The 12,702-nt window shown below is 41.2% G+C and overlaps 1 protein-coding gene across 2 annotated transcripts in view; it reads left to right on the top strand.

Moving 5' to 3' along the window:
- The window catches only part of GRIN2A (glutamate ionotropic receptor NMDA type subunit 2A), a 365,808-nt gene that overhangs the window by 287,379 nt on the left and 65,727 nt on the right, over nucleotides 1-12,702 (top strand). For both annotated transcript variants that reach the window (XM_059896355.1, XM_059896356.1), the window contains exons 7-8: nucleotides 3,921-4,046; nucleotides 7,705-7,934. In XM_059896355.1, coding sequence (XP_059752338.1) covers nucleotides 3,921-4,046; nucleotides 7,705-7,934 — 356 coding nt within the window. The remainder of the gene's footprint in view (nucleotides 1-3,920; nucleotides 4,047-7,704; nucleotides 7,935-12,702) is intronic.

The following is a 12,702-nucleotide window of genomic DNA, read 5'->3' as shown; positions in this document are numbered from 1 at the left end:
TTTTTCATTTTTTCTTTAAAGGAAGTCATTGTATTGAGCGTTTTGTCATCATAAATAGTTTTTGATAGTGACTGTCTTGAAGATCATGGGATTCAGATTAACTTCCCCTTGGCATTCCCATGTCAGTGGGTTTGTCCCAAACTGGGAAGGTTAAGACAAACATTGACCCCTAGAAGGAAACTGCAGGAGAGAGTGAAAACAGTTAGATTAGTGTCAACTGAATTTCTTACATTTTTCCAAAGACAAAAAAACTTTATTTATTAGAGAACTAAAACTGCAGACTAGGGCCCATCTGTGGATGCCAGCTCCAAGCCCATAGCCTTACTCTTCCACTGTCTTCATTTATATGTGGTGTTAGCATCCAGTGAAGCGTTCTATGCTTCATTCTCATGAGTGAAATGTTGACTAACAGGATTTTGGATACCGCCTTACTCACAGAGACGTGTGGATGTACTGTTTTCATTTTCGATAATCCATTTAAGCTGTTGAAATGCTTACGACTCACTGGATTTGATTTTGCACTCGTTTCAATTTTTGTAACCTTTGTTGGAGTAACGTGGACCTTGACAAAGACACACCTCACTATGTTCCTTCTGTGCCTGTGTCTGATATGGATAATGATGCCCATATCTTCATAAGGGAGCCTCACTGGATCACGAAAAATACTGCTTACTGATATTGACAACACAAGCAGAATGTTAATAATTATTGGATATACTCTCACTCATAGTCACTCCTAATTGTCTTTTTCCCCATTCCCTATTGGAACCTTTAACAGAGATCTTTGGTCCTAGAGGTTGGAGGAAGGGAGTTCGTGGAAGAAATGGAAAGAGAAAGTTGTCCACTTATCTTCTTAGTGAGCTAGAGAGAACTTTTCGTCCAGTTCAATCAAAGAGGAAAAATATATCCATTGACTTGTCTCATAAATATGAGTCACTGATACTGAATCTGGCCTCAACCCAGTTTCCCTAGATTTTTATCTTATCTGCGTTACTAGAACATTTCCATAAAAGTCAAGTAGTTTTGCTAAATTTAGCTAAACCTCTTTCCCCCTACTCTTCCTACTGTATCTTTAAGAATAAAATAAATTGTAGCCAGAGGGAGCTATTTTCAAAGCTGTTTTTACACAGAAGGCTTAATATTTTTCCTAGTCACTAAATTACATCCCTATTCGATTGACTCTGCACCCCCTTATTTACAGTCATTTTCTGCAGGTTTTGAAAGTCATAATGAACCATGCTAAGCTACATTTTTCCATTCATTGGCTCAGTCATCTGGAAGAGCCAAACATTCAAAATCTGATTGCATTGCTCTTCATTATTTCCTATTCTCTCTCCTTCGCAAAATCCATGAACTCACATCGGAAACGCTTGCAGGTAGTGCCTCTGAGCTTTTGTGTAAAAATGTAACCAGTGACTCTTCAAGGCCAGAGATGATGTCTCTGGCAATGTTTCCATTCAGTTAATTCTTAAGACTTTCCAAGTAGGTTGGAGTCTTTGATCCAAAGAAATGCTGAGCTGGAGTCTCTTCTAGATTAAAGTTCCTTCATGGACAGATGTTGAATCTGTTGAATCTGTCCAGTAGAGGATGTAATCCAGAGCTATCTAAAATATTTCTGGGTCACATCTTAGACACTACAGACAGTAGCTCTTCATTGTTCTAATGACTTTCTTTGTTGTGGGGTGTGTGTGTGTGTGTGTGTGTGTGTGTGTGTGTGTGTGTGTGGTGTCTGGGAATAGCCATCCTTCATGGCACTCATAGGTACCTAACTTACTAAAACCAGAATACCACAGCAGAATGTCTCTGCCATCCTCACAAGTCAAGGGACAGATGTTGTCACTTCGAAGTGAGAAAACATCTGGGATCAGTTTCTTGATCAGTTTCCATCTGATTTTCTGACCAGTTAGTGACTAGGACACATCAAGTGCCCAGTGAAGTCCACTGAAGGCTTACAGATTCTGACATGTGAGTACAAAAATTCAGTAAGGATTTCCCCTAATATTTTTAATAATGTCATCATAACCTGCAGGGAAAAGGAGTTATCAGATTAGTAAGTGTGCGTGTTTTAAACTAGGAGGCCTTTTTCAGGACCCTGGACAGCACATCACCACCACCAATTCTGGCTTTAACCACAGAACCAAGCAGCTATTCCATTTAATTTATTATGTGTATGCAGTGTGCAAAGCACACCACCAAATACTTTACATGTGTGTGCTCCTTTACTCATTACAATGATCCTCCTCTGCTGAGACACGCTATGCCATCAGCACATCCAACTTGGAGATTTACTTTAACATCTCTATTTTTGAATATTAAGTAATTTTTAATCTCCTAATTATTCATTCCTTTCTCCTGGATACACCTTATTACCAAATTGCTGTGATTTCAGGGACACGATATTGTTTGTACTCAAGTTAAATTTAACTAAGATAAATTTCAGTTTTAGTCTCTTCGGTTTCTTTGAGCTCATCTTGGCTTATTTAAGTCAAGTAAGTTGTCTTGGTACCTGTTGCTTCTTAAAGTATTTGCACTATCAAAACTGCATTACAAAGTATTCCTTCAGGTTTTAAAATTATCCAATATCGTTAAAGCTTCAGACATACTAGTTTCTTATTATATATTAAGCTCATTACATTGGAATTTGTGCTGAACTCTAGCTGTGTTAGGTAGTCACAGACTTTAATAAAAAGGTGGCCTGCTATCAGCCTAGTTCTTTATTATTATTACTAGCTTCATCAGAAAAAGAAACAATTTAAAAATAATAAAATGTGTACTATTCGAGAGGTATTATTGGGCTTCTTATATTTTATTCTTAGAAAATGTTTGCTCATGATGAAAAGGATTATAAGTTCATTGGTGTCCAAGCGCAGTTTCTTCCCAATGATGCAATCAGGTGGAGCTATGTTCATTTTAAAAATTTTAGCCTCTGTTGATTTTCTAGCAAATCTATGTCATACATGGATAAAATGTCTCCTTTCGGCTCACTTTCATGTCCTCAATCAGTTTGAATAAAAATGTTAATTTGTTTTACATAGTATCTCTTACCTTTCTAAAGTGATCTAAGATTTAGAACCTTGTGTCTTGGCCTGCCCTTCTGAGACACCCACATGAAAATGAACTGATGAAAGCTATTTTTAGGGGAAATAACCATCTATCCATCTACTACTTCATTGCCTCTATCTTTAAACGATGCATTTTCATTGAATTCTCGTGTGAATGTAATATCTTCAAATGACTTTTCAATTGCATTTAACCATTACCAACCTCAACCAGATTTTTAAATTGTAGAGATCTCATCTGTCCGAAGCAGAAGGTGAAATGGAGAGAGTGGTAGTATTTGGGGGCAGACTATGACATTCCAATATTCCTGTCAATCCCACGATTTTACGATCCTTTTCTACCAGGTTATAATTCTCCCTTTACTTCTAGAATTCCTGCACGTCCTCCCTCCAGCATGTTAAGATGAAAATGAAAATAAAAATAAAACTCATGCTGATTTGCAGGTGCCTTATGTTTGACTCTTTGAATCTAGTCTTGTTTCTCTTTAGCTTTGGTCCCCTGGATGATTCTGTAATTCCAGAGGACCCTGTAGCCTCTTTGTTTGCATGTTAACTTTCTCCCTTGGTCTTATCATTATATTTTGTTTTTATTATCCTTGACCTGATTTGTCAAATGTCATATGCTTTTCTCTGTTTTTATCCTATGATGTGCATTCTTATAAAATACCTCAAATATTTTGTAGAAGAGAGAATGATTTAAACGCATGAATAAACAATGAGTAGCTTCTTTTGAATGATCAGAGTCACATCAGAGTGGGTCTCTCAGTGAGCCTGCAAATGGACCTCCGGGCTCCCTGCTGGCCCTGGTTGTGAGCGGGCGCTGACTGACCGCGCTTCCGCCCTCTGGCTGTTTCTCCGCAGAGCCCTTCAGCGCCTCCGTCTGGGTGATGATGTTTGTAATGCTGCTCCTTGTCTCCGCCGTAGCTGTCTTCGTGTTTGAGTACTTCAGTCCTGTTGGATACAGCAGGAACTTAGCCGAAGGGAAAGGTGAGGCTGGCTTCGTAAGCATCATTCAAAGTCAATGCTATTTAATGTGCTCTCAATGAAGAGTTCAGATCTAGAACACATTCTCCTATATTGCCTTGCTATACCATCGTCTAAATCACGCTGGTCATTGATATTACTTGCAGTGCCATACAAGTATGGGTTATTCCCTTCTACTGAAAAGAAGGATAAAACTTAAAAATGAGACATTTTAATCTTGCCATAATGTGGAGTCAATAGTTAAGTGAAAAACTACTGATATTTGCTGAGAAAGCATATTTGAAAAAGTTTTCTGGCAGTTTTCAAAATGTGCATCAAAACAAATGTTAAAACTACTAGTGAGTCTCAGCTTCAGTCTATGCAAAGAAAATGGTTTTATGGAATCTAGGTTAAGAACATTCTCCAAACTACCAAATCATGCTCACATTCGTTTGATGATAAATATAATGATAAAATGGTGACTTTCCCCAAACAGTTACATTTTCCTCTTGACAGTGCCTGACCTTAGTGCATTGTACTTGATAAAGTGGCAATCAGTAAGTAGAAAATTGAATTGGGATGCATTCATTGGCCGTAAGTTTTTAAGAGGCTCCCACACAAACCACATACATAAACACATTACACAATTTTGAGTGAATTTTTCTCAATGCACAACACATTCTAAGTAGAGGGTATCAGAAGGGTGCCAGGACGAAATCTCTTTCCTGAAAAATGACTTTAGATGGTGGAAGACAGCAGATCTTCAAGGTACAGTTATTCAAAAACAAGGCACTTTAATTTGCCATATGTTCTCTCTGCTTGGAAGATTCAATATTGGAAAGAGCCAGCAGGTCATGGGGATCTACTGGGAACTTAGTTTTACTGAAATTCTCCCGCTTCTTAACCACTGAAGAGCGGTGGTTACCACATAAACCACCTGCTGTCAACCAAACGTAGTTAAAATGCCACAAGTAATCATGTTGTGTTTAAGTGGGAGAGTTGCCAGCATTTCACTAAATGGGTAATGTAATTAACTAGTAAGAAGCTTTCCAACAGAGTGGGTCCTGAGGCAATGTTCTATGGGTGATCATACCGCAGGAGAGTAGATATTTACGTTTGCAAAACCAGAGTTTGTGGTGTTTGTGAATTCGTGCATTTATTTGATGAGTATTTCCGGAGTACCTGGTACCGGAGCAGGGGTTTAACGTGGTAAATGGGATGGAGATTTCCTCATCTTTGGGCAACTGAGAATTTAGTTGTGGAGACAACACGTAAACATATAAATGAATAATCACCGATTGTAATAAATCTCAAGAAGAAGGGAGAAAAACCAAAGTGAAGTGATGGGATATGGACGCTTCTTAAGTATGATGGTCAAGCAGGGAAGGGCCTTAGGAAGAGATGATGCTAGAGTTGAGACCTGAAGGATGAGGAGGATTCAGTCCTATGAAGAACTGAGGGAGAAGCATTCCATGCAGAGGGAACAGCAGATACAAAGGCCTTGGCATGGGATCAATCTTGATATGCTCAAGAAACAGAAAAGTTATGAGTAAGTGAGGTAGACAGTGGTATAAGATGAAGTCAGAGGGATAGGCTGTTGACCGTGGTAAGCATTTCAGATTTTCTTCAAAATACAATGGCAGGGAAGAGGCAGAATACAAACCTGTACCGTGTGGAAAGGTCACTTTCTATGTATCTATCAAGACGATGGGAGGGGTGGCAGCAGTGGAAGGAGGGAGACTGGTTAGGAAGGTGGTACAGTTTTCCAAGAGAAAGAATTGCAGTGGTTTGGACTTGGATGGAGAGAATGGAGATGGAAAGAAGTGGATACATTTGAAATATATCTTGGAAGATAAAAAACTATCCAAAGGCCACCACATGCAATAATTTCTCCTTTGGCTGAAGCACACGCTATTGTGCAGGAAGGAACCTAGCATGCAAACTCCTTCCATCACCTGGAGGCTTTTTGTTTTCTGCTCATCCGCATGTAGAAACCCTCAGGAAATGACAGCTACTTATTTCCTTGCACAAAATAGCTTTCTGTTACATCTCATTGTCCTTTATGGGGAAAATTATATGACCCAGTAATAGTCTTCATGAATCAGGAATTCCCAAACATCTTGGACAGCTCCCTGCAACTGCCCATTTCTGATTCCTAAATAGCTGTCACTTCTGATCAACATGCATCCCTAATAAAATTAAGTAGTTCATGAAGTTTACTGGATTGACTCTAATTATTTTTTACTAAGAATTCTCAGCCTCTTGGGAATAAGCCCAGAAGATCATAAAATTAGGCAAAGAAGAAGAGGAGAGCTTGAGACTGAGAATAATAGAATTAGTTGCCTTCTCTCTAATGTGTTGTATATGGATACTGTAAGTATTGAGATAGCCTGAGTTTGGCCTCCCATGTGCGGAAAGCTTGCTTCCCAACTAGGCTCTCTGCCCAGAACTTCATAACTTCCATCAATCTGGATTCACTGCTGCCACTTTATTTATTGCCCACTCTGTGTGCATCGCCAACTGAAGTCTAAGTAGATCATTTTTTCATATCTTCATTTACTTAAATGACATAAAAACCTTCTGTTAAAGGAAGACCCTTTTTCCCATGAAATGAGGGCATAAATTGATTTTTTTCCCCTTGCACAAAAACAGACTTGAAAGCTCTAACGTGTGTGTCTTACAGCCTGCATATTCCCCTGCCCAATACATTTTGGCATATTGTTCTGCCTCTTTAGTTAAGTCTGTTGCAAGGAACACTTAAGAATCTTAAAATAAAAAAAAAAAAAAAAGAATCTTAAGAATACGCTGAGGGAGAAAAAGTGCTGTGATATCAGAGTTCATTTTCCATGACCCTGCAACCAAATGTCTTCCATCTGTGAAGTGTTAGAAGAATTAAGCTCTATTGTTCTGTTCCTTAATGTCTCCATTTGGAGAGTGTTTTAGTTAGGTTTAATTCCTACATTGTGCACATCTTACATCTGAGTTTGAACAGGAGACATTGCTAGGAACAATCAGATTAGAATATCAAGCATCAGTCCCTCTGAATTGCATGGTTCTTATATGAAAGCACATCTGAAGAATACTGAAGCAGCCCCCATGCACATGTTTTTGTAAGGCTCTGCTTCCCCAAATGGAAATCAAATCCACATTTAAAACAGGTCATAACACTACTTCTAATTCAAACCCATGTTTTGCATAACCATTTTCTTCCTTCCTTCCTTTTTTCCCTTTCTTTCTTTCTCTTTCTTTCTTTCTTTCTTTCTTTCTTTCTTTCTTTCCTTCCTTCCTTCCCTCCTTCCTTCTTTCTTTCTTTCTCTCTCCTTCCTTCTTTCTTTCTTTTTTCTCTCCTTTCTTTCCTTTCTTTCTTTCTTTCTTTCTTTCTCTTTCTTTCTTTTTCTTTCTTTCTTTCTTCCTCCCTCCTTCCCTCCCTCTCTCTCTCTTCCTTTCTTTCTTTGTCTTTTTAGAAATGTGGCAAAAAGCCAGGTATATAGAAATGTGGGAAGAATGCTAATTTTTAAAGAAAAAAGGACTCATTGTGGTGTGGTTCTGGGGCAGTGACGGGACACACTATAAGTCCGTCTTCTGGCAGCCTTCAGTGTTGCTGGAGCCACTGCGTAGTATAAAACACTCACAAGTGTGCATTTTGAGGAGGCGCTGAGAATGTCCTTCCTGTCATTTGCAGCACCCCATGGGCCTTCTTTTACGATTGGAAAAGCTATATGGCTCCTTTGGGGCCTGGTGTTTAACAACTCCGTGCCTGTCCAGAATCCTAAAGGGACCACCAGCAAGATCATGGTGTCCGTGTGGGCCTTCTTTGCCGTCATATTCCTGGCCAGCTACACGGCCAATCTGGCTGCTTTCATGATCCAGGAGGAGTTTGTGGACCAAGTGACTGGCCTCAGTGACAAAAAGGTAAGGTCACTTTGCTTTCATCTCTGCCTGAGGGGTTGATCTTAAACGTTCTCCCCTCAGAGGAAGTAAATCAGGCTCCTATCATCCAAACCCATCAACTCTAAGGCACAAAGCCAGAGGATTTTTTTTTTCCTCTTAACTCACATGGGCATATTTCTAAAAGTTTCAGGAACGGAAGCTTAAGTTAAGCTCTCCTAAGTCTTAAAGTGTCCAGATATAATTTGGAAACGTAGTTTTCCCCGGTGGTCGTTTCTCATATTTATATGATTGTGTTGATGATGCTTACTGAGGTCTGTGACTCATGTTACAGCTTAGGCTGGAGCTCATCTTGCCAAGGAGAGTATGGTGTTGAGGAAGATCCATTAGCCTTGGATCAGGAGAGGCTTGGGGTGAAGTGGGATGCTCTCGGCTGTAGGTACCTCCTAGTTCTGTGACTTTGTATGAGTCTCTTACATGCTCCATGCCTTGGATTCTCTGACTTGAAAACAAAAGTCCTCTGTAAGCCCTACCCAGAGACAAAACTGACAGCTCCTGTTTACTATGTAGCCAATCAGCCCCATCACCAGCACTCCTGACTCGCCGGAAATTTCTTCAAGGGACGCAAAAGGAGCAGGGAGGTTTTTCCTTTCCCTCCGGTTCCTTTTACTCAGACTCGCCTTCAATCCTGCCTCCTGGGGCTGTGCTTTCCACATCAGGGAGATGGGAGTGGTAACACCTGCTTTCTCCATTCTCCGTTGCCATGTAACGAAGTTTGCAGGGTGTGAGAAGCTATTCAGAAACGTACAGGGAGGAAGAGGTAAACTGGGTATATCCTTCTATTGACATTTTAGTTTCAGGAAACAAACTCTGACTTGCTAAGCTCAGCAGTGTGGGGACTGCAGCACTGCAAAGATTTTCTGTCTTGTATGTGGGGATAATTTGTCTCTTTATAAATTCTCACTATCATGTCTTATTGGCATGAGTCTACATATATCCTTTCAGCATTCATCAACAGACTGCTGAATAGAAAATCAGCCCATGAAAAGACCTAACAGCTTATCCGTGACTTACACGGTGGTTGAAAGAGGTACAGAGAGGCCTGTCATCAGAGAGCAGGTGAGGGGCTGTGGTGAGTCACCATCACAAAAGCGCCACCAACCTTATGAGCAGTTGGCCTCTCTGATGGCTCCTCCTTGGAAATGCCACTTGAGTAAATGCCACTCTCTGCAACATGGCGACAAAGCCCTGTATTATCTGGCCCATCCCCCCATGTCCCCTCCCTCTCGCTTGCTGAGGTCCTCTCTCTGTTCCTTAGACACTCCAAGTGTATTTCTACCACAGTGCCCTTGCACTTGCCATGTCCTCTGCCTGGAATGTTCTTCCCCCTTTATTCTCATGGCCGGCTTCTCCTTGACTTTCAGGTTTTAGGGAAATTATCACCTCTTGGGAGAGTCTTCCTGGTCACCATGGTGAACTTGGCAGCCTGAGCTTGTGCTCCCATGAAACTTAAATTCCAGTAGGAAGAAATAAACAACACACAAGTAAATGCAATGGAGAAGAAAATTCCAGACAGGAATAAGTGCTGTAAAGGAGATAAAACTGATGAGATTAAAATTGACTTGGGGGAAGGGGATGTCAGGGTTATCTGGCACTTAGTAGATGCTCAGTGCACACTTGTTGATTGAACGAGAAATGCATGGTGTGTTGGATGCTGCGGGCACCCCGCCTGGGGCGTAGGATCCCTTTCTCAGTTCTGTGTGCCCAGCCTCACCTTTGCTGACAAAGGTTCATACCAGGGACCTTCAGAGGATGATTACCTTGGGGCACTGAAATGGTAAATGCCTGGATTTTTTTTTTTTTTTTTTTTTTTTGCCTGGATATTTTTATGTCCCCCAAATCTTGCAGTTGCCTGTAACCAGTGGCTAACCAGTATGAGAGTACAAAAGCCCAGCTGTTCTGTTGCTTCTAGGCAAACTCAGAGGTGCAGTTTACTCCCCAGAGCTCCCTGCAGGATCAGGCTGAGGCTGAGACTTTGCTCATGGTCACACCCTTGGTTGGCTTCCTCACCTTCCCTTCCCTTCTTCCCCCATGTCCTTCCTGGTTTCTCCTGGAGCCCTTCCTTAATAAATCATGCTCACCCGATTCCTTGGCTCACCTAAAGCACATGGCATTTGGGAGGCAGCGGAGAAAGCCCTACACTCAGAGTCAGGAAAGTTGGGTTCCTTTTCCTCTCTGCCACATACTAGCTGTGTGATGCCTTTATTGTTGTGTAACCTTGCTGTGCCCCCTAGTTCCTCTCTGAACATTTGGGCATCACCGTTGTGGTAAGGATGGAAGGAGGCTGCACATGTGACTGTGCCCGGTAGCCTGTAACTGTTATGTGATTCCATCACGTCATGGGAGCAAATGTACAGTTCCTAGAATAAGTGACCAGAGGTACATTGGAAGCAGTGGGAAACCAAGTTTTGGATGAGAAGATTCTTCAAGAAAGTAGTTGGCAGCATATTTTGCTTTTTGTTGCTATTTTCAATAGCAAGGGGGAAAAATCCCTTGCTACCTAGTTTTGGGTCTAATAACATGACTGCTTGTGGGAAAACTAATTAGAAACACTAATAGTTAGACTGACCTTTTCTGACTTGGAAACATCTAGTAACAGATACCATATCCTCATGAGATGCAGCTCAGTTTCCATGCTCAGAGTGTTAGCAGCAAGCAGATAGCTCTTAATTAAATGTTTGATACAATTAGATAAACAGCAAAATTCCTAGAGTAAATAAGCTAAATGCTCCCAGAAGATTAATGGCAGATACACCAAGAAAGTCTGCAAAATAAAAATCTATATTGAATCAATTTATTTTAATATGTACACAAGTGTTCTTTTTTTTTTTCTTTCTTTCTTTTTGTCATGAATACCTATGTAACAACTCAGGTTTATAATACTTTTAAGCCATTTGCAAACTTGCTGTGAAAGAAGCACCTTTGGAGCCCACAGTGTGCTCAGATGAGCTTGGGGTTAAATTATACGTAGGTAAATTCATGGGTAGATGCTTCCCTAGGAATTATTAAAGAAGTTGGAATGTTGGTGGCGACCCTTCCCAAAATGTTGGGTGTTACTGTGGTTGGTGAAATCCATCCCTGGGAGGCAGACTAATGTAGTGGAAAAAGCAACACCATAGGGGTCAGATGGATCTGGATTCAAATCCTGACCTTGCCATATAGTAGTTGTATGGCCTTCAGTGTGTCAGTATCCCCACAGCTTAATTTCCTGATAGAGGGGGTTTAATACCATTCTGGCGAGGTTGATATGAGGATTAGGAATAATCCTCACACCGTGCCTGGCACATGGTAGATAATCCTACTATAAATGGTATTTCTTCCCTCCTCTCCCTCCTCATGACCATCACTATTGCCTAATTCGAACCATTCCTCACTTCTGGGGTCTGAAATATTATTGCACGGAGTTGGCCTTTTGTGACAGCAATGGAGGAAATTCGGGGAATGTACCTTGTGGATGAGCCCATACATGTGTTCTCGTGGAGTTGTGCTGGGTGAGCCTCGTCCACCATTCTTATTGGTTGAGTGGAGGCCTCTGAGCCTCTCCTCCCTCTTAAGGACCACAGCAGTTTGATGCTACATCCAGAAGCATGTGGAGCTCAGCAGTGGGAGAAGACCTTACTAGAAACAGGGGCTCTAGTAGCCAGACATTCCTTACTTATGTCCACAGAAGATAGATATTTTTTAATAATTGTGTATTTTTTGGTTCACAAGAGAAATAAAGAAATGTCCTGATTAATTGCCGCATTTTTCCTAGAAGTTTTACTTCCCAGACCTGTATCTCTACTTCGTCCGTCATAATGCACTTGCTATGACTTATTCGCTGGAATGACTCTCAGACCTGTCCACATACCAAATGGAAAAAAAAATGTAGAATACAATCCTCTGATCTTCTGTTCTCTACATTGGAGGGAAACTGGATCCTTTATTTGACTAAAGTCATGCTGGGTATTAACAGGTGATAAGGTGATGTTTATCAAGCATTAGGGGATGCCATTAAACACTCTAATTGCAAAAGCAATCTTCAGTTTACAGATGGAGAAACAGAGGCTCAGAGAGTTTAAGCAACTGCCCCAAATGTCTCAGTTCCAAAGTAGCAGATGAAGAGCCCAAGGCTAGGTGCAGCCAGTTAATATGAACCATGAGGGCAACCTTGCGAGAGAAGCTGTGAGGAGTTCTGCTGACTCTGGGCTTCATGATTACGTTGCCCTGTGGTCTTGTTGATGGGGGAGACCTCTGCACCACCGCTTCCTGCGCTGGAGCCCACATTCGTTTCTTCCTGCTTGCACGTGGAACTCTCTGGGAGAAAGTTGCATCAGAAATCATTCCCCTAAGAAACACAGAGTGTGCCCTCGACGCTAGGCCCTGGGATTCCAGCGATGAGTCATCCTTGCCTCTATTTTTCACACTGTAGGTCGTGACTCTTTAGGGAGTCATGAAATTAAGAGTTGTGACCATTAAAATAGTAGATCACCATGGATTACATCAGAGTATATCCTAAGTAGAAAGTGTGTGTTTACAGGGTGGAGATGGAAGATGTATTGTGAGTCATGCTTTAAAAAGTTTGACAGCCTTTAGTTGAGCGGGAAAGGTTCCTAGGGCTGGGTGCCAGGCTGAATTTAGTGTGGGTGAGGGTACAATCAAGGCCAGAGACGTGTGGAAATTCATCACCGAGGCTGAATCTCTGTCTCTATCGCTGTGCAAACCAAACGCAGGGAAGGAAGGGAATCTAAAA

This window comes from Balaenoptera ricei, chromosome 15, assembly GCF_028023285.1.
Source record: "Balaenoptera ricei isolate mBalRic1 chromosome 15, mBalRic1.hap2, whole genome shotgun sequence".
Lineage (NCBI taxonomy): Eukaryota > Metazoa > Chordata > Mammalia > Artiodactyla > Balaenopteridae > Balaenoptera > Balaenoptera ricei.
The sequence above is the reverse complement of the archived record's forward strand: the minus strand, read 5'-3'. Positions and strand labels throughout refer to the sequence as shown.